This window comes from Ostrinia furnacalis, unplaced genomic scaffold, assembly GCF_004193835.3.
Source record: "Ostrinia furnacalis isolate ACB-3 unplaced genomic scaffold, ASM419383v2 OfSCF6292, whole genome shotgun sequence".
In the NCBI taxonomy this organism is placed as follows: domain Eukaryota; kingdom Metazoa; phylum Arthropoda; class Insecta; order Lepidoptera; family Crambidae; genus Ostrinia; species Ostrinia furnacalis.
The window spans coordinates 46408-66420 of NW_021136531.1; the positions used below are offsets into that span (position 1 = coordinate 46408).

General features: G+C 41.6%; 1 protein-coding gene across 1 annotated transcript in view; it reads right to left on the reverse strand.

Moving 5' to 3' along the window:
- Wdr62 (WD repeat domain 62) overlaps window positions 1–20013 on the reverse strand; it is a 110661-nt gene that overhangs the window by 17729 nt on the left and 72919 nt on the right. The window contains exons 13-26 of the mRNA XM_028317538.1: window positions 19231–19365; window positions 17516–17626; window positions 16022–16111; window positions 14519–14649; window positions 13273–13401; window positions 11323–11448; window positions 10397–10524; window positions 9813–9904; window positions 8461–8577; window positions 6763–6852; window positions 6298–6422; window positions 5745–5895; window positions 5168–5312; window positions 4270–4439 (exon numbers count right to left, since the gene is read on the reverse strand). Coding sequence (XP_028173339.1) covers window positions 4270–4439; window positions 5168–5312; window positions 5745–5895; window positions 6298–6422; window positions 6763–6852; window positions 8461–8577; window positions 9813–9904; window positions 10397–10524; window positions 11323–11448; window positions 13273–13401; window positions 14519–14649; window positions 16022–16111; window positions 17516–17626; window positions 19231–19365 — 1740 coding nt within the window. The remainder of the gene's footprint in view (window positions 1–4269; window positions 4440–5167; window positions 5313–5744; window positions 5896–6297; window positions 6423–6762; window positions 6853–8460; window positions 8578–9812; window positions 9905–10396; window positions 10525–11322; window positions 11449–13272; window positions 13402–14518; window positions 14650–16021; window positions 16112–17515; window positions 17627–19230; window positions 19366–20013) is intronic.

Consider the following 20013-nt stretch of genomic DNA (forward strand, 5'->3'; position numbering starts at 1 on the left):
TTGTTTAAATCTATATTTTTACAATTCGGCCAGACAATTTCAGAGTCTAGCCAATGCGAATTCTGGTGCAAAAATGTCTTTTGGGCTCTGCTGGAAGCAGACCATATCTTCTTTGATATATTTCTTGTAAAATTACGACTTAATGATTTGATAATTACTCAAATCTTCGGAAGACAATTCAATGCCAATACGTTCGTCATTTTAGTCTGAAATGGTCTGGCCGAAATGTAAAAATATAGATTTAAAAAATGTTTTTTACCGAGTTAACACAACGCATAGACAACGTTAACACCGAGGAAGACGCTCCAGTTGATGAGACTGCGGAAGTAGATGTGCAACCATCGACTTCTGGTATAAATAAAAAACCTTTTGAAGATTTATGCAAAATTCTTCTTCTGCAGAAGAAGAGGCGCTCTCTAACACTTTTAGATCATTCTGAGGAGGAATTAGTTTACGCTTTATGTGCTAAACTGAAAGAGTCTAACAAAACGAAATTAGCGACTACCTATAATCAAAGAACTGTTCCAAAACGAAGAACAGTGTGAAATAGTAGACAATCTTTTAACTTAAAACTGTGTCTACCTGAAGATAAACGTTAGCGCTAGTTACATCATGTAATTTGTCAAAATGGCAATATCGCAATTTGAGATTCATTCTCGCTTCAGAGAGTATTTATGGGCTTCCATCCTATCAAGAGCTTCTGGAAACAAAAAAAACTTGTTATCCTTCAGAGAGAGACGATATTTGTGTGAGTTATCAATGATGGACATATTGTAAATTGGGCAACCTCTCGTATAAGCTACTTTTTGACGGCCAGCGGACCTATACATACAACGTTGTATTAAGTATTTCCCTTAATTTTTTATTTTATTTTATTAAAAGCTGATGCATACGAGCGCGCGCGAGTGCGAGTTGTTGTTATGTGTCATCAAAGGTGTCCCTTATACACCATATTGTAATTTTGGCAATTTTTCGTGGAAATATTTAAGATAAAAAAATCGATTTTTCAACCCTCGATAACTCAAAGTACGCAGAGATAAGTGACAAGTATCTTCGCATGAAATACTCAGAATCACTTGTTTTATAACATGTGTGATCGGCATCTTGACATCGTTAAAGAATTTCGAAAAATTGACAGAAACGTAATTTCTTCCATACAAAAAATATGTATATATTTTTTTTTACTACGAAATAGACGTCGTAGGATTGTAATATTTTTTTGCCTTATTAGTTATCACAGCAGTAACCATCAAAAAAATTTTCGTGCCTCTAGCATCAATGTCCATGTTTTATTAAATCGGGACCACTGTGCGCCGTGTTTCCAGTATGCGCCTTTGTACTACCTCTCTCCATCCAGCCACCTAGGATCCAACCATCTTGGACATCTTTTCATGAAATCCATGGGAAGAACAGAGTCTTATCCATGGTAAAAATAAAGGTGGTTCTGATCTACTCACGCTCTCCAGCTGCCGCCGTGTCTCCAGTATGCGCCTTCATAGTTTCTCCCTCCATCTTGCCGCCTTAGGGCATTTTTTCATGAAATCCATGGTAAGTATAAAGGTGGTTCTATTCCACTCACGCTCTCCAGCTGCCGCCGTGTCTCCAGTATGCGCCTGTGTAGCTCCTCCCTCCGCCTCGCCGCTTCAGGGTCTTGCGTCTTGGACGGAGTGCGGGGCGCGGGGGAGGGCGCGGCGCGCGCGGGCGCGGGCGGCGCGCGGGACAAGTGCTGCGAGGACAGCGAGTTGTTGCGACCATGTTTGTGTCTTAGTCGCTTACGGACGTGTGTAGGAACAGGAGAGAGAGAGAGAGGGAGGAGAGAGGGAGGAGAGAGGGAGGAGAGAGGGAGGAGAGAGGGAGAAGAGGGAGGGAGGGAGAAGAGAGAGGGAGGAGAGACACAAGAGAGGGATAGGAGAGAGGGAGAAGAGAGGGAGAGGATAGAGATAAGAGAGGGAGAGGAGAGAGAGGGAGAGAGGAGGGAGGAGAGAGGGAGGAGAGAGAGGGAGAAGAGAGGGAGGAGAGACACAAGAGAGGGATAGGAGAGAGACAAGAGAGGAATAGGAGAGAGACAAGAGAGGGATAGGAGAGAGGGAGAAGAGAGGGAGAGGATAGAGATAAGAGAGGGAGAGGTGAGAGAGGGAGAGAGGAGGGAGGAGAGAGGGAGGAGAGAGGGAGGAGAGAGGGAGGAGAGAGGGAGGAGAGAGGGAGGAGAGAGGGAGGAGAGAGGGAGGAGAGAGGGAGGAGAGAGGGAGGAGAGAGGGAGGAGAGAGGGAGGAGAGAGGGAGGAGAGAGGGAGGAGAGAGGGAGGAGAGAGGGAGGAGAGAGGGAGGAGAGAGGGAGGAGAGAGGGAGGAGAGAGAGAAGAGAGAGGGAGAAGAGAGCAGTGGACGTCATTTGGCTGAAACGCACGAATATTACTAGACGTCTACTCACCCTCTCTAGTTGCCTCCTGGTCTCCAATATGCGCCTTCATAGTTCCTCCCTCCATCTTGCCGCCTGAGGGAATTTTTTCATACAATCTAAGGGAAGAACAGAGGTAATTCTATTCTACTCACGCTCTCCAGCTGCCGCCGTGTCTCCAGTATGCAATATCCCTTAGTCGCCTCTTAAGACATCTATAGAAAACCATAAAGGTAATTCTATTCCACTCACGCTCTCCAGCTGCCTCCTGGTCTTCAGTAGTTTGTAGTTCCTCTTGTCGCCTTAGGGTCAAGCATCTTGGACATTGAATCTACGGGGTAAGAATGGGGGTGGTTCTAGTCTACTCACGCTCTCCAGCTGCCGCCGTGTCTCCAGTATGCGCCTGTGCAGCTCCTCCCTCCGCCTCGCCGCTTCAGGGTCTTGCGTCTTGGACGGAGTGCGGGGCGCGGGGGAGGGCGCGGGACAAGTGCTGGGAGGACAGCGAGTTGTTGCGGCCATGCTAGTGCCTTAGTCGCTTACGGACGTGTGTAGGAAGAGAGAGAGGGAAGAGAGAGAGAGGAGAGAGAGAGAAGAGAGAGAGAGAGAGAGAGAGTAGAAAGGGAGGAGAGAGAAAAAAGACAGAAGAAAGGAGAGAGAGGTAGGGAGGGGGAGAAGAGAGAGACGTGAGAGAGGGGCAGAAGAGAGAGAGAGGAGTGGGAGGAGAGAGAGAGAGGAGAGGGAGGAGAGAGAGAGATGAGAGAGGGAGGAGAGAGAGTAAAGAGAGAGAGAGAAAAGAGAGCAGTGCAGACGTCATTTGGCTGAAACGCACGAACATTACTAGAAGTCTATTCACGCTCTCCAGCTGCCCTGGTCTTTAGTATGCGCTTTTGTAGTTACTCCCTCAGTCTTGTCGCCTTAGGGCTAAGCATCTTGGACACTATTTCGTGGAGTCCCTTTATAGTTTCTCCCTCCATCTTACCGCCTTAGGGCCAAGCATCTTGGACATCTTTTCAAGAAATCCACGGGGATAGTCCTATTCTACTTACGCTCTCCAGCTGCCTCCTGGTCTCCAGTATGTGCCTTTGTAGTTTCTCCTTCCATCTAGCCGCCTTAGGGACAAGCATCTTCGACGTCTTTTCATGAAATTCACGGGATAGTCTTATTCTACTCACGCTCTCCAGCTGCCGCCGTGTCTCCAGTATGCGCCTGTGCAGCTCCTCCCTCCGCCTCGCCGCTTCAGGGTCTTGCGTCTTGGACGGAGTGCGGGGCGCGGGGGAGGGCGCGGCGCGCGCGGGCGCGGGCGGCGCGCGGGACAAGTGCTGGGAGGACAGCGAGTTGTTGCGACCATGCTTGTGCCTTAGTCGCTTCTTGCGGACGTGTGTAGGAAGAGTGTAGAGAGAGAGGAGAGAGAGAAGAGAGAGAGAGGGAAGATGGAAAGAGAGAAGAGAGGGAGGAGAGAGGGAGAGGAGAAGAGAGGGGGAAGTAAGAGGAGAAGAGAGAGGGAGGAGAGAGAGTGGGAAGGGATATAAGAGAGGTAGAAGAGAGAAGAGAGGGAGAGGGAGAGGGAGAAGAGAGCAAGCAGTGTAGCTTTTTCCAGCAGTGGACGTCATTTGGCTAAAACGCACGAATATTACTAGAAGTCTACTCACGCTCTCCAGCTGCCCTGGTCTCCAGTATGTGCCTTTGTAGTTTCTCCCTCCATCTAGCCGCCTTAGGGCCAACCATCTTGGACATCTTTTCATGAAATTCACGGGATAGTCTTATTCTACTCACGCTCTCCAGTTGTCATACGTGTTAGCGCCATCTGTTATCCGTAGTGGGGAGTCGATAGATGTCGCTAAAGGCTGAAACGAACGACTAGAAGTCTACTCACGCTCTCCAGCTGCCGCCGTGTCTCCAGTATGCGCCTGTGCAGCTCCTCCCTCCGCCTCGCCGCTTCAGGGTCTTGCGTCTTGGACGGAGTGCGGGGCGCGGGGGAGGGCGCGGCGCGCGCGGGCGCGGGCGGCGCGCGGGACAAGTGCTGGGAGGACAGCGAGTTGTTGCCTGAGGGATGAGAGGTTAAGTCATGTATCTAGATATTTATTTAGTTTGGGAATAGAGGCGCAGTCGCAGGCGCATCTTGGAATTATTTAATTGAAAACGCAAAAGATTTTAGCAACGGAAGAGAAGAGCGTTAGTGTCTTGAACACCGGTTTTTCGCAGTTGCATTGCTTCCTCATCTAATATTGTAGTCCCCATTAGTAATATTGCCTTCTCCATCTGTGATATTATGGTCCTCATCAATAATATTGTGGTACCTATCTGTAATATTGTGTTCCCCATCTAATATAGTACTCCCCGTCCCCATCTGTAATATAGTGGTCCTCGTCTGAAATATAGTCATCCCCTTTTGAAATATCGTGGTCCCCATCTGTAATATTATGGTCCTCATCCGTAGTATTGCGGTTCATTATCCGTAAAATGTTGATCCCCATCAGTAATATTGCCGTCCCCATCTAAAATATTTACCTATATTGTGATCGTTGTCCCCATCAGCACACAGGCTGTCTGTCGTACGCCGACTTTATTTACTTCTCACGGCGTCCCGCTATGTCTAGCGACTCGCACGAGCCCTATAATGTGTTCCTAATCTATAATTTTGGCCCCCATCTAATATTGTATTCCTCATCCGTAGTATTGTGGTTCCCATCCGTAACATTGTGATTCCCATCGATATCAGCAATATAGCCGTCCCCATCAGTAATATTATGGTCCCCATTAACAATATTCACCTATATTGTGGTCGTTGTCCCCGTCAGCACACAAGCTATCGTACGCCGACTTGATGTACTTCTCGCGGCGGCCTGCTGTGTCCAGTGACTCACACGAGCCTGATAAGGGATTGCGTTCTGCGTTGTCACCGGACGGGGTTGACACCTATAATTAAAAAAAAGAAGTTTATTAAGATAAGCTAAGATAAGTATATTTACCAAAAATTATGGTAATATGTACCAAAAAATAAGAAAAAATACAAGATAGAAAACGCTGAATGGTAAATGATCAAGCGCAAAAACTAAGTACTTATTGAACGACAAATGATTGTGAACAAATGGATGATGAATCAACGAACGAGTGTTTTCCCCAAAATAATTGACTATGAGAAGTGACCAATCGGTGAAAACTTGTAGGGAACGAAGTAAGGGTTAAGGGAAAAGAGTCTCAAAGACAGCGTCAAATTAGTTCCGTGACACCCAAAGTGGCCAAAAAGTTGACAACACAACCTTTTTCCAATTGTAACAAAGACGTGTTGATTTGACTGTACGCAGTGAGGCATGTAGAATGGTTAAGGGGGAGATGGAGGGGCTTTACCTCATCGTCGTCCGAATCGTGTCCGGAGCCGGACAGCGAGGTGCCGCCGGGCGGGAGCTCGAGCCGCGGCGAGCCGGTGGCCTGCCAGCGTTTTGAGCGACGCACCGACTGCCGGAGCTCTTCGGCGTCCATTGCGTTCACCATGAACTCCCTAGAACAAATAGTTTGTTTAGAAGACACTGTTTTCTTCTATTTATGGGGAGCTGAACGTCAATTAAATAGGAAAAGGCACATCAGAAGAAGTAGATTCTTTGATTCTGTTATGTTATTTTTTAGACTCTAAAATCTTTAAATGAATTAAAAGACGTTTTCACCATGGTTTTATCCATGAACTTGCTAGAAATATTCTCAAATGAAAAGAAGGGAACACTGTAAAAAAATGATTCACAAAGCATGAAACAATACATTCACATATCACACTCATAAACACGTCGACCTTTTTTTATGTAGGTATCTTTCAAACGGTAGGACGGGGGCACGAAATGTTGCCCCGGCTATAAAAAATCGTAGATCTGTGGCTAGGGCTCCATTCAGTCATTTGGTGCAGACTTACCCAGGCGTGTCCTCATCGTTGTTCCCGGGATAGTACATGGTCCGGTTGCCCCGCTCGGAGGATGACGTCCTCTCGCCGTCAGAGATGTCTTCGATGTCGCCATCGTGCTCTGTTGACTCTTGGTCCTGAAGAGAAAGAGAAATGATCTAATAATATCAATTATCATCATCATTCAGGTCTCGCTGAAGAGACGAATGCGCGATTTCCACGTCGATAACTGGCGAGAGATGGCGCAGAAAAGACCGACGTGGAAATTAAGTCATCAAAATAATTATAATTCGTTTTTATTGTACCCTGCGTTAATTAACAGTATTTTCATTATACATTACCAGTGTAACTCTAAAGTATTTTCTTAAAAAAAGGAAAAATATAAACAAAAAGTAAAAAAATCAAAACACTATAAAGAAAAAAAAATCAGTAAAACGTCCATAAAAAATACACACAAAAAAGCAAAACAAAACGAACCTCATACTTAAAGCTGCCGAGAGAAGAATCGTCCGTGTGGTGCCGAGTTCGACTCTCCGTAGTCCGTGTTTTGGACAAATTTATCGTTACCTAACGGAAAATAATAATAAATAAAAAATAAGCAAAGAAAACATAAATTAAAAAAAAATAACGACATGGCATAGAAGCGTATTAACCTGAAATATTGTACCTAAATTGTACTAGGTAGTAACCAAATAGTCTTAATTAATTTAATTTAAATCCTTTAAATATTAGGCAAACGGATTCACATAGCAGCCGTTTGACATCAAAAGACCTACATGGGGACTACAATATTATTGATGGGGACTGCAATATTACAAATGAGGACCGCAATATTGCTAATGGGAACCGCAATATTGCTAATGGGACCACAATATTGCCGATGGGGACCACAATATTGCTGATGGGGAAGAAGTTTGTAAATAATGTAGGTGTTGTCTCATAATACGAAAATGTTTAGGCTTTCTAATTTACTGTTATTTAATGGATCATAAACTCGCTAAAATCATATTTTTGCCATACACTTCTATGCCTATGTCGTTATTTATTCTGATATTCGTTTATGTGGGAAGAAGTCTTTAAAAAAAGCTTTTTCCCCAAAAAAAAAGAAAAAATATTTTTTCTTTTTTTTTGTTTACCATAAATGAAAAATAAAGCGCCAAAGCCGACAGAGTGATGAGATACGTTACAGTGAGAAGGTGATGAGTGTGATGATGATTAGTTACAGGGTTTCTCAAACATGCCAAGTAAGATTAATAAAATAAGTTTGATCAACCCTGGATTAAGGTGGATATACACTGGAGCATTTTCTAGAGCATTTCTATTTAACCGATTGAGTCCCAGGACGGCATTAATTAATGTCATAACAATTGATTTTATCTATTGTGTCTAGATTCGCGGACCTTGAAGGATTAATGCAACCATTCTTATGAACGGTACAGTCAGCGTCAAATAGTTCGTGACACCCAAAGTAGCCAAAAAGTTCGCAACACGTCTTTATTACAATTGAAATAAGGTTGTGTTCTCAACTTTGGGTGTGATGAACTATTTGACGCTGACTGTAAAGGTAAAAGCTCAGTTTCCAAAGCACATTTTCGTTCGTAAAAGGGTGTTAAACTAGAAAATATTCATAGAGCGTCTCGTTGTTTTGTTACAAGTGAGTGCTCTAGTCTATACTCACCTTTAGAGTTTGAAGTCATGCATGATAGTTTGTAAAAGCGTGTCCGAAATATACTACGTAAATCAAATAATTACCCACACCATTTTAACTAATTTTAAAGTTAAACTCTTTCTATACTAATTGTTATATTTAGACCCAAATAACACATTATTCTTTCTAATACTAAATTATACCCTCTGCTTTACTTTCAAAATACACATAAGTACTGTTACTTACTAATTTTACGTTTTTAATGTACAATCTTGAACTTTAAAGACACATACAATTCACTATCATGAAAATAGCATATCTGTCTTTGAATTTTGAATTTACTTAAAACTAACTGTATGTATGTATGTAGTTCTACTATAAAAACTACTTGCTGTCATATTACCTAAATTACTTACTTTTTTTTACTGTCAAATACACAAAACAATGAAGTACGAGAATGAAAACTGGCGACATACAAAAGCCACAACACAATGCCAACTAAAAGAAAAATAAAACAAAAACGAAACCTTCTCAACTCTCGGAGATATCGTCAAAATGTCATAAGTTTTCCGCATCGTGGCGTCAAAATGGCGGAACAGAGCCTCGACTCGTGGCAGCTGGCTCAAGTTGAGCGATTTCGGCCTCTATTCACGTGGAAATAAACACCATAACCGTATGCAGTTAAGGCGATTCAAGTAGCCCGTAGGTGTCGCTTGAATCGCCCTTGAGTGAAAATAAAAAGTAAAGATATGTACAGAATGTAAAATCTGACGAATTTTTAATTTAAAACTGTGCAGAACAAAAAAAATACAAAGTTATTGTAAAATGCTAAAGATTTGTCACACATATCAGTTTTGTTTTTTTTTTTCATGTCACAACTGTCAAACTTTATTCGCCGTTAAAAACGCGTTTTTAAGTTTTTTATTCACAAACATTACTATGAGGTCACACAGTGCGCGTGGACGCACAGGGTGACACACAAACCAATCACAGAGCTCTGTTCAACGCTGTGCGTTCGATTTGCTGGTTCACTTAAGCAAGCATCGATTGTGAATACGGGCGTTAGAAAGAGACTTATCTTAAAAGCAGATATTTTTTTTAAAATACAAATCAAAATCTACACCTTCATGTAAAGTAAATCAGTACTACTTTTCGTCAGATTTTACATAGAAAATACACAATAAAATATACAGTATTTACAGTAAGAAACACCATCACCGTAAAAAACCAAAACCTTGTGAGTGATTAGACAACACAAATTAGTGATAAAGGGAAAAAATCTTGCTGTTATATCTAAATTTTGTAGTGTTCAACTATTGTTAGGGGGGTACTACGTTATTATTAGTTCATTTGAAAACGTATTGTATAATACTAGAGTGTAAATTATACTAATGCTTTAAATATTTTATACCACCATCCCCAAAAAATTGACTTTATTTTTACAGGAAATAAAAAATAGTGTAAATCCCAAAAATATAATAAAAGTGAAAACATTTAAACCAACATAAATAAGTGCTGAACATTTAACGAAACAAGGAAACTAAAATCATAACATTGGACACAATGTCAAAAACATTATTTCTGTTTGAAAAAATACTTTTCCGTTTAAACAAATACTGTTACTAATTGAACTAATTCTGTAACTGTTTAAACAAATACTGTTTCTTTTTGAACAAATAATGTTACTGTTTGAACAAATACTGTTCCTGTTTGAACAAATACAGTTCCTGTTTGAACAAATACTGTTCCTATTTGAACAAAAACTGTTCCTGTTTAAACAAATAAAGCTCCTATTTGAACAAATACTTTTCTTGTTTTAAAAAAAATACTTGAATACATTTGTACATTATTTGACGCATTTAAACGTTTATTAACATACCTGCTTAGCGCTCTGTTGCCGTTTCTCGATGTACCGCGTATCCGTGCCACTGTCTAAAGAGCTGTCTTTAGAGCCGTCCGAATCGCGTTTCTCTGAAGATAGAAAAAGTATTATTATACATAATTATGTATTTCAGTATTTCTTTATCTTATTTCTGCTTCGTCTAACTATCTCGTTGGTCCCACATAAAAAGTATTTAAACACGAGACTCTATCCTCTTTATGAACAAAAGGTTTTTTCTACACGCTGTATATCGAAACCTGTAGAAATGTTTTTCATTGGGACGACTTCTGAACGTCAGCGAAATTTTGACTGTCAAAATACGTGAATTAGGCCACTGGTTTTAGATGATCTGAATAAAAAAACTTCGGATAAGGTTGTTGGGAGTCCCACTCCCACAGACTCCTGGTCTGCCAGATTTTTTAGATGCATTAATATTTAAAGTTGGTTCTTTCACGTGATGTTTTATTACGTCAAACGTCAGCGAGACTTGTGCTTCAAACATATCTGCTAGGGCACATGACACTCCTTCATTTCAGTACGTAAGAACTTACTTAGAGACCATTATGCCTGTAATACATTACCTGCGGTGGGGTGTATCCTGGTAGCCCATTTGCCCCGGGCCGGGGGATCGGGGGCCGGCGTCTCTGGGGCGACCAGTTCGTCGCCTAAACTCTTCTTAGCCCAGGACGGGAGGCGGCCTATCCTTAACCTGTAGAACAATAAGTTCAGTATGAACAAATGGCATTTGTTGTGAATGTACCGACATAATTTTTTATTGCAAAGTCACAAAGTCAGTGTTGTTGATGATGATGATGGAAGTTATGGTCACTCTAATGATTTATTGAAGTACTAACATAGTTTCTTAAGCTATATTGCTAACACATGGATGTAAAATTTGTTCGAAATAAATGATGATTTATTTATTTATTTATTATTAAATGGTGTCGCTGATCATAATTATGTTAATCATAGCACAGCACAGAGTAATAGTATACTTTATATTGATGAATTTTGTCTCAGTTATTTTAAAAAAAGTCTACTTAACATCGTCAACAATTAACTGCAGTTTAACTTGCCTCAGAGTCCAGCACCCTTTCGTTCACATAGCAGTGAAATACATTGCAAGCTAATTTCACTATAATTACTCGGAAAAAAGATTCAAAATACACAAAACCTATTCAGTGATCCGTCACTGCTCGCTCGTGAAATCTTTGCGGATTAGCCGTGCCTAATATTAGTGACGATGATGAAGATGCTAATGTGTAGTTATTTAATTTTTAGCGTTAAGAGTTGCATGTTAGATGTTTAAGGGTAGGTATACCCAACATTGATGAAAAAAACGCTGGCCGTAAAAGCGTATTACACTTGAAAATTTCGACGGGTTCATCCAGTGTCTATGTAGCTCAGATAGAAGAGCAGTCGCCCGGCAAGCGAAAGGTCGTGGGTTCGATTTTCGCCTAAGGCAGTTAAATTTTTTCAAGTTATTTATAATTTTTAAAATACTCACGTGTAATCAGGAACCACGGGAGTGGTGAACTGTTTCTCTTCATACGGTAACTCTCGCGGTGGCGATCCGAGATGAGATTCGCTTTCACTCTCAAGACCGGACATGCCGTTGGACGCTGGTACTTTCCTGGAAGAAAATGTATTATTGAGATAAATAAATAAAATAATAATGTTAGTCATTTGGTGTAGTCGAGTGTATAAACTGGACTATTCCCACCGCTGCAACTCCTGTGTAGCCAGGATCTACAGCTTGACCGCCAATAACCCAACCAGTGAAGGTCAAGTGGTCCCGGAGGAAAGCAAACACACTGAGGGAAGTCAAACTTTGACTTCGACCTCCTCCCCTATTTTTACAAGCTTTTTACAAGCTTTATATTGACTTCACTTGTTAGTATGTGTGGGACAAATCTTGCAACTGAAATTAAGACCAGTTCTCCTCAACCGATTGAGCTGAAATTTGGTATACTTATGTAAGTACGATGACAATGCAATGTTATGGTACCATTGAGCTGGTCTGATGATGGAGTCAGGAGGTGGCCATAGGAACTCCTAAACGAAACGGCGGAAGCTTATCGAGTTTGGGTTCGTTGGATTCGTCTTCCCGAGCACTTTAGTGCTAAATGATGACCAGGACCCAGATTGAGATACAATACAACTAAAAAGTGTAAAATAAAATTAAAGTAAAAAAAACTTTTTTAAAAACAAGCTTTATTCTGAAATGCAGTTGTACTAAAACGAAAAAAATAATTGTATGCAATGTTCAAATAATTTCGAAAGCTTGTAGCGCAAACAGAAAAAAGAAGAATAAATTCCATGCGCGATACAAGCTTTCGAAATTATTTGAACATTGCATACAATTATTTTTTTCGTTTTAGTACAACTGCATCCCAACTAATATTATAAATGCGAAAGTAACTCTGTCTGTCTGTCTGTCTGTCTGTCTGTCTGTTACGCTTTCCCGCTTAAACCTCGCAACCGATTTTGATGAAATTTGGCATAGAGATAGTTTGAGTCCCGGGAAAGGACATAGGACAGTTTTTATCCCGGTTTTTGAAACAGGGACGCGCGCGATAAAGTTTTTCTGTGACAGACAAAATTCCACGCGGGCGAAGCCGCGGGTAGGAAAGCTAGTTTCAGAATAAAGCTTGTTTTTAAAAAAGTTTTTTTTATTTTATTTCCTCGTTAATTTCGTTGCGGATCCAATGTCATGTCACTTGTATAGATCGTATCCTCCACTCGGCCGCGCAATGTGTGGTCCCGGTCGCGCGGGGTGCGGGGAGTGTGGTCCGAGCAAGCCGTAAGGCATTACTGTAGTGTGCGTGTGCACTCATTGAGCATACAGGGTGGAAACGTTAAGTGATCTCACTCGATTATTTCTAAACTATACAAGATATTGAAAAACTGATTACTGATCCTGAAAGTGCTTCATGAGCTCTTTCAAACGGTACCAATAATAGGTTACAGAATAAACTGGATCTATCTGAAAATTCAATGTTTCCAGCTTCCATACTAAATGTATGCCAGACACACAATATTAGAAGTGTATTTTGTTTTATTGAATAATAAACTCTTAAAATAAACTCGTAAATTGTATTCTTCTTTAAAATTATTCATAATAAACATTAGTTTTAGGCTTTACTTGCTATAAAATTGTCAAGAGATGAGTGTCGTGAATGTGGTAGTACAAAATGTATGGAAGAAGGAAACATTGAATTTTCGGATAGATCCAGTTTATTCTGTAACCTATTATTGATACCGTTTGATAGAGCTCATGAAGCACTTTCAGGATCAGTAACTAGTTTATTGATATCTTGTATAGTTTAGAAATAATCGAGTGAGATCACTTATCGTTTCCACCCTGTATAGCGAGCACCGATAACACTCAAGCATTAGCGGATGAATGGTGGGTCTTCGTGGATGAAACGATCTATAATGATGTGTGTATACTCACTTGCCCTGCCGTATAGCCTGTTGAGCGAGTCTGGCTCTCATGGTGACCACCATATCATGGGGCACTCGCCACACAAAGATGCAGCCGTCACCTGATGCTGATACTAAGTGCTGGCAGTCAGGAGTGAATCTGGAATGATACCAACATTAATTATTATACGCGAAAATTGGGTAAAGAAAGGATTTGACCTAAATAAATGATAGATCATCATCATCGGGTGATTTAGTATCCACTAAAGGAACACGACCTTCTCTAATTTATGTACTAAAGTCCGGTCACTGTACGACGGGCGGTCGCGGTGTGCGAGCGCGACAGCAATATAATTACGCGCGAGCGATAAGGATGGGTAGCTTGGGGTCATTGGACGAAATTCTATCTGCTCGGCGACAGGAATTTAGAGGCAAATGGATGATTTGCCCTTAAGTAAGATTGGGTAGTTTAATTTATTTAAAAAAACATCTTTGAAAGAACGTCCACAGCTAGACAGGATTTAGACAAAACCAATCCTCCGCATCCAGGTGCATTCATGTTCTTTCTAGATAAACCCAGATTGTAGGTAGATTTTATTTATTTACATCGAGGAAGCTCTTGGCTTGCATCTGAAATATGATGATCAGGCCGAACGAAGGTGGAAACGAGCTTCGGCTGAAATTCTCAACCACAGAATTGGTTATTTGACTTCTAACTGGTATTAATATTATACTCACTTGAGCCCCGTGACGATTTCAGAATGGCCATACATGGTGGCCATACACTCTCCAGAGTAGTAGTCATACACGCTGAGTATCTTGTCTGTGCTGGAGGTGGCTAGGTAGATGCCACTGTGGCCCGGCGCCACTGTGATCCACTTACTTGAGTCCATGGTATGTATCGTTCATTCAGGTGCTCTAATGATGAGTCCAGGTGCCTCCCAGGGTCTCTCTAGGTGCTTTCTAAGTGCATCTAGGTGTTTCAAGAATGAGTGCACCCATGTGCTTTGTAGATTATATTACCAGATGCGTCTAAGTAAAGTCCGGTCGCCGAGCAGATAGAATTTCGTCCAATGACCCCAAGCTACCCATCCTTATCGCTCGCACGTAATTAGGTATATTGATGTTGCGACTGTGCGACGGGCGCCCGCAGTGAGTGTGCGAGCGCGACAGCAATATAATTACGTGCGAGCGATAAGGATGGGTAGCTTGGGGTCATTGGACGATATTCTATCTGCTCGGCGACCGGACTTTAGTAGATAGCCACCAATACTCACTTGAGCCCCGTGACGATCTCCGAGTGACCATACATGGTGGCCATACACTCTCCAGAGTAGTAGTCATACACGCTGAGTATCTTGTCTGTGCTGGAGGTGGCTAGGTAGATGCCGCTGTTGTCTAGCGCCACCTGTTGGGCAACATTAGAAATTAATCATCACTTCAGTATATCGTAATGAAAAAACATAAGTGTGTCCTAACTATCGCGAAGCTAGGTAAAAATCTTTTACTAACGTCTTTTGTAACGCTAGTGAAATCAAAATATACGGCTTTGCCATAAGTCGAAAAGAAAGTTCATCTGTCATAAGATCGGTAAAGAAATTGATAAGAATAAAATAAGAGCAAGAAGATAAAGATCGACTTCTCTCTAGTGCAAAGGCGAATGACAATAGCTGTCAATTTACTATAACCAGAAATCAAATCACATGTTTAATTAATACATTTAAACATCAGTATTTAGTACCAAAATCTTGATATTAACTAAAGGTGAGTATGGACTACAGCATTTCTATGTAAAGTTCTTGCGAATGGTAGGTACAATACAGGTAAAATGTTCGAGATTTAGTTCGTGACACGGTGATACACGTGTCGGCCGTTTGGTGTAGTGGTTCAGAACGGACTACTATGCCGAGAGGTCCCGGGTTCGATTCCCGGCCGGGCAGAAATTGAAATGATGAATTTTAATTTCTGTGACGGGTCTGGGTGTTACTATGTATAATATGTATGTATTAAATAAAAATAAAAAAAGTATATAAGTAGTATATCCGTTAATCTAGCACCCATAACACAAGCATATTAATTGCTTACTTTGGGGCTAGATGGCGCTGTGTGAGATTGTCCAAAGATATTTAAAGTCGGATTCTTTAGAAATTTCCCTATATGTAAACAAATATGGCCAAATGACATTAAAACATTTTTAATCTGTGCCCTAGTGAGGCGACAAAACCTCTCGTTAATCGCGGATTGAAATTATTGTAGTACTTACGTACCTATAGAAAGAATTTATAATGCTTTATAAAGCAATGCATTAAACAATTAATTAGTAGTACATTCAATGAAGAAAAAATACATTGTTGATTAAGACCCTATTTAAATCTATTTAAATGCAATCAGTAATAAAAATGATTGAATAATTGAAATAAAATCGATTAAATTTACCGATTATTATCTATGACTTACAGGTTTCAGGTTACAACACTGATGTGTCAGAGACAACATGGAGATAACACATAATTTTAAACTTCAAGTCAATTTGACAAGTCTCACAAATTTTCATCGTCCACATATTTTGCTAAAATAATTTGTTTAAAGATTGATTCCAAACTTGTATATCGTGAGAATAAAGTTGGTTTCATGGGCTTGTGAAATAATGTGTATGATATTAGGACCACGTAAGTGATTATGGTGTAATTGTGTGCAGAAGTGTTTGTTTACATTTAAGGAAATTTCTAAAGAATTTAGGTATATTTATATACTAGACATTTCATAGAGTAACTTCATACCTTTATAAGCGTTCCATCTTCAGCCGTGGTGCCTCTAAACGTTTTGGTGTGTCTGCCCTGCACTGCGCTGTACACTCGGACATTGCGGTCCTGTACAAAAAACATAGATTCAATATTTATATTTTACTAGCTGACCCGGCGAACTTCGTACCGCCTTAGTGTAGAGATTTTCTTTATATTTTTTTTCGTAAGAACCTTGTACAGAGTATTAGAAAACTACAAAAAAAAATTAGCCAAATCGGTCAAGCCGTTTTTATGTTATGTCGTGACAACGGAAAACGGGTTTCATTTTTATATACAGGTTGGAATTTTGTAATGCCACCTGGAGGGAAAGTACTCTTAATATTGTAGATAGAAAAAAAATCTAAAGAAAACATTCTTTTATTTTTGAAAAAATATAGAACTGCATTCAAAGATTTCCAAAAATTTGCTTGCTATACCCGGGAATCGAACCAACTAAAATCTGTTAAAAATTACACCCTGTATTTTTATTGCATCGATCGTTAGGGTTAAGTATAAGGATGAAATCTCTCTAACAAACTTGATAAATCAAATGAAAGGAAAACCATGAAATTTACAGAAAATTGTACGGTATGGTAGTGAATTTTCGAAAAATTTCGAAAATCTATGAATTCAGTTCTCTTTCTTTTCAAAAATAAAGGAATGTTTTCTTTCAGTAAAATTTTCTATCTACAGTATTTACTTTCCCTCCAGGTGGCATTACAAAATTCCATCCTGTATATAGATATCCTTTACATAATTTAGTTGACTAGTAGGTACGGCGGTCTGGTACCAGTAGATAACGAGTGAAAGCCAAGTTTATGCCAGACGAAAGTTAAAATGTCAAGGGATCCGTAATGACATGACTCACAAGTTTCAACTTTCGCCTAGAGAAAAACGGATTTAGATTGACAAAAAAAAATTAAGGTATCTTTTTCTGCAGCAACGACAGTGTGCATTTATTATGGGGACCTATAATGTGAACTGTTATCTACTTGCCAAAATTGCTAAAATTATATGCATAGTTGTCCCATTCTTGCAACAGTTATCATTGAGGCTCGGTATTGGTCGTGGTGTGATGTGAGCATTGGCCTTCCTTTATAAATGATCTCGAACCAGTAGTTCCTGACATTAGTGCGTTCAAGCAAATAAACTCTTCACTTTATAATATTAGTATAGATAATTAATCCGTAAACAAACTAGAGTCACTGACATAGCCCGACGGATTAGCAAGCTGAAGTGGCAATGGGCAGGGCACATAGTACGCAGAACTGACGGCCGATGGGGCAGCAAGGTTCTGGAGTGGAGGCCGGGTACCAGAAAGCGCAGCGTAGGACGTACACCTACAAGGTGAACTGACGACCTCATAAAGGGAAGGCGCTGGACGCAGGCCGCCACCAACCGGCTATTGTGGAAGTCATTGGGGGAGGCCTATATTCAGCAGTGGACGTTCTATAGCTGAAAATGATGATGATGAGATAATTAGAATATTACCTGACAAGCGGTGAGTATATGCCTGCCTCCCGCGTCCACCTCCATATCGTATAGAGTAGTTCGTCCCGACACGTTCTGACCCCGCGCGAATTGGTAACTACCGTCGGACGTCTGAAAAAACAAAGAAATAATTGTTAGTAGATTTATACAGCGCCATCTAGTCCAGAAGTATGCGAAGCTTGTACTTTGATGGATACTAAAGCCTTGTCCGTGAGCACGTAGAATTATGTCCAATGACCCCAAGCTACCCATCCTTATCACTCGCACGTAATTATGTTGCTGTCGCGCTCGCACACTCACTGCGGGCGCCCGTCGCACAGTCGCGACAGCAATATAATTACGCGCGAGCGATAAGGATGGGTAGCTTGGGGTCATTGGACAAAATTCTACGTGCTTACAGACCGAGCTTTAGACAACGGATATACATTTTTACGGTACAAGGATTAGAAAAAACCAATAGTGTCGCGTTGACTCGTCGTCTGATGTAACTGCGTGGAGTCGACTACGAAATAATATCAAAAGATTTCACAGTTTAGTAAAATACTGAAAGCAGTTGTTAGAATCAAAATGGCAACCACTAAGGCCCAGTTTTTTGATTCATAGTTAAAATAACTAATTGTTAAATTTTGCTACTAATGGTTAAATATTAACAAAATGTAAACAAATAGTTAAAAAATGTACTAAAAGTCAAGCTAACCATTGAGCGCATACATTTTTTTAAATACCTTCGCGAAGTAAAACTTTCTTGCCAAACTGCGGAAAATGGCGGAGGAAATACCTACATGATTTAGCATGAATTATATTAACTACTTATTTACCTCTCAGTGTCTTGAGGCAACTTAAAAAAGTACATTCTGTGTTTTTATTATTATTTAGGCAGTTAAATACTGCACAGTATTTAGTACACCATTTCCTTTATTTTCTTTCATCATACACAAGAATACGCGTGCGTGAGTCAATGTTCGCTCGTATGTGAGGCCTTGTCGAATAGTATCCTGTAGGTGGGCCATCGTGCGTGTTTTGTTTTCGATGTAAACTCGCGGAGATGAACAGGCCTGGTAGTACTTATTATTATTCTGTGCCATTAGTAACAAAATTTAACAATTAGGTAGTTATTTTAACTACGAATTAAAAAACTGGGCCTAAGCAGTATTACCGTGGCCTAAGTATGTGTCATGCTCTCAAAACGTAACGCTGGTATTCTACGGAAGTCGCAAGTTGGAAAGAGCCGTCATTGGATGGCATGAACATTAGCATTGTTATTACATTTAGCAGATATCACGCTCCAAAGAAAATTGAAATTTAATAGACTCAACGGGACTAAGCAGTGAACTCTAAACACAAGGGCTGCCACAATAGATCAAACCACAATAGGTCTAGTGGTAAGACCACCTGCTTCAGACGCAGAGGTCCCGGGTTCGATTCCCAGTGGGGGCAGATTTTTCCGTTGGGTTTGGTTGGTGGTAAGGCTTGTTCTAAGTCCGCCTGGCTAGCTACCACCATCTTACCTAAGTCTGTCGCCATAACAACAATGTTAACAGCATTGTTGTGTTCCGGCAGTTAGAGGTAAAGTAGCCAGTTCCTCCGTGGTTGAGGATTCCGGGTGAAGCTCGCTTCCACCTTCAGCCTGATCATCACTTACCATCAGGTGAGATACAGGCCAAGAGCTTCCTCATTGTGGATAAAAAATACATACTGAGCTGAGAATTACTCACCGTTCTAAGCTGTCGGAACAGTATAGTCTTGTCCGCGCCACATGAGACCATCTGCAAACCGCCACCCGCGTTCAGAAACCGCACCGCTGTGATGGACGACGAATGCTCGTCCAGGGTCTGCAGGATCTGGTAGCCCTGGAGTAGAGATGGTGATAGATTAGAGAGATGTTGGGTAGTGAGAATACAATGTGTACGGGGAGGTAGTAATCAAACTTTAAGAGATCTATGGAGTGTTTAATTGATAAGTGTCCCCCCAGAGCCTCCAGCGTCCCCCCAGAGCCTCCAGTGCCCCCTAGCCTCCAGCGTCCCCCAGAGCCTCCAGTGCCCCCCTAGAGCCCCCAGTGTCCCCCTAGAGACCCCAGCGTCCCCCTAGAGCCCCCAGCGTCCTCCAAGATCCCTCAGCGTCCCCCTAGAGCACCCAGCGTCCTCCTAGAGCCCCCAGTGTCCCCCCTAGAGCCCCCAGTGTCCCCCTAGAGACCCCAGCGTCCCCCTAGAGCCCCCAGCGTCCTCCAAGATCCCTCAGCGTCCCCCTAGAGCACCCAGCGTCCTCCTAGAGCCCCCAGTGTCCCCCCTAGAGCCCCCAGTGTCCCCCTAGAGACCCCAGCGTCCCCCTAGAGCCCCCAGCGTCCTCCAAGATCCCTCAGCGTCCCCCTAGAGCACCCAGCGTCCTCCTAGAGCCCCCAGTGTCCCCCCTAGAGCCCCCAGTGTCCCCCTAGAGACCCCAGCGTCCCCCTAGAGCCCCCAGCGTCCTCCAAGATCCCTCAGCGTCCCCCTAGAGCACCC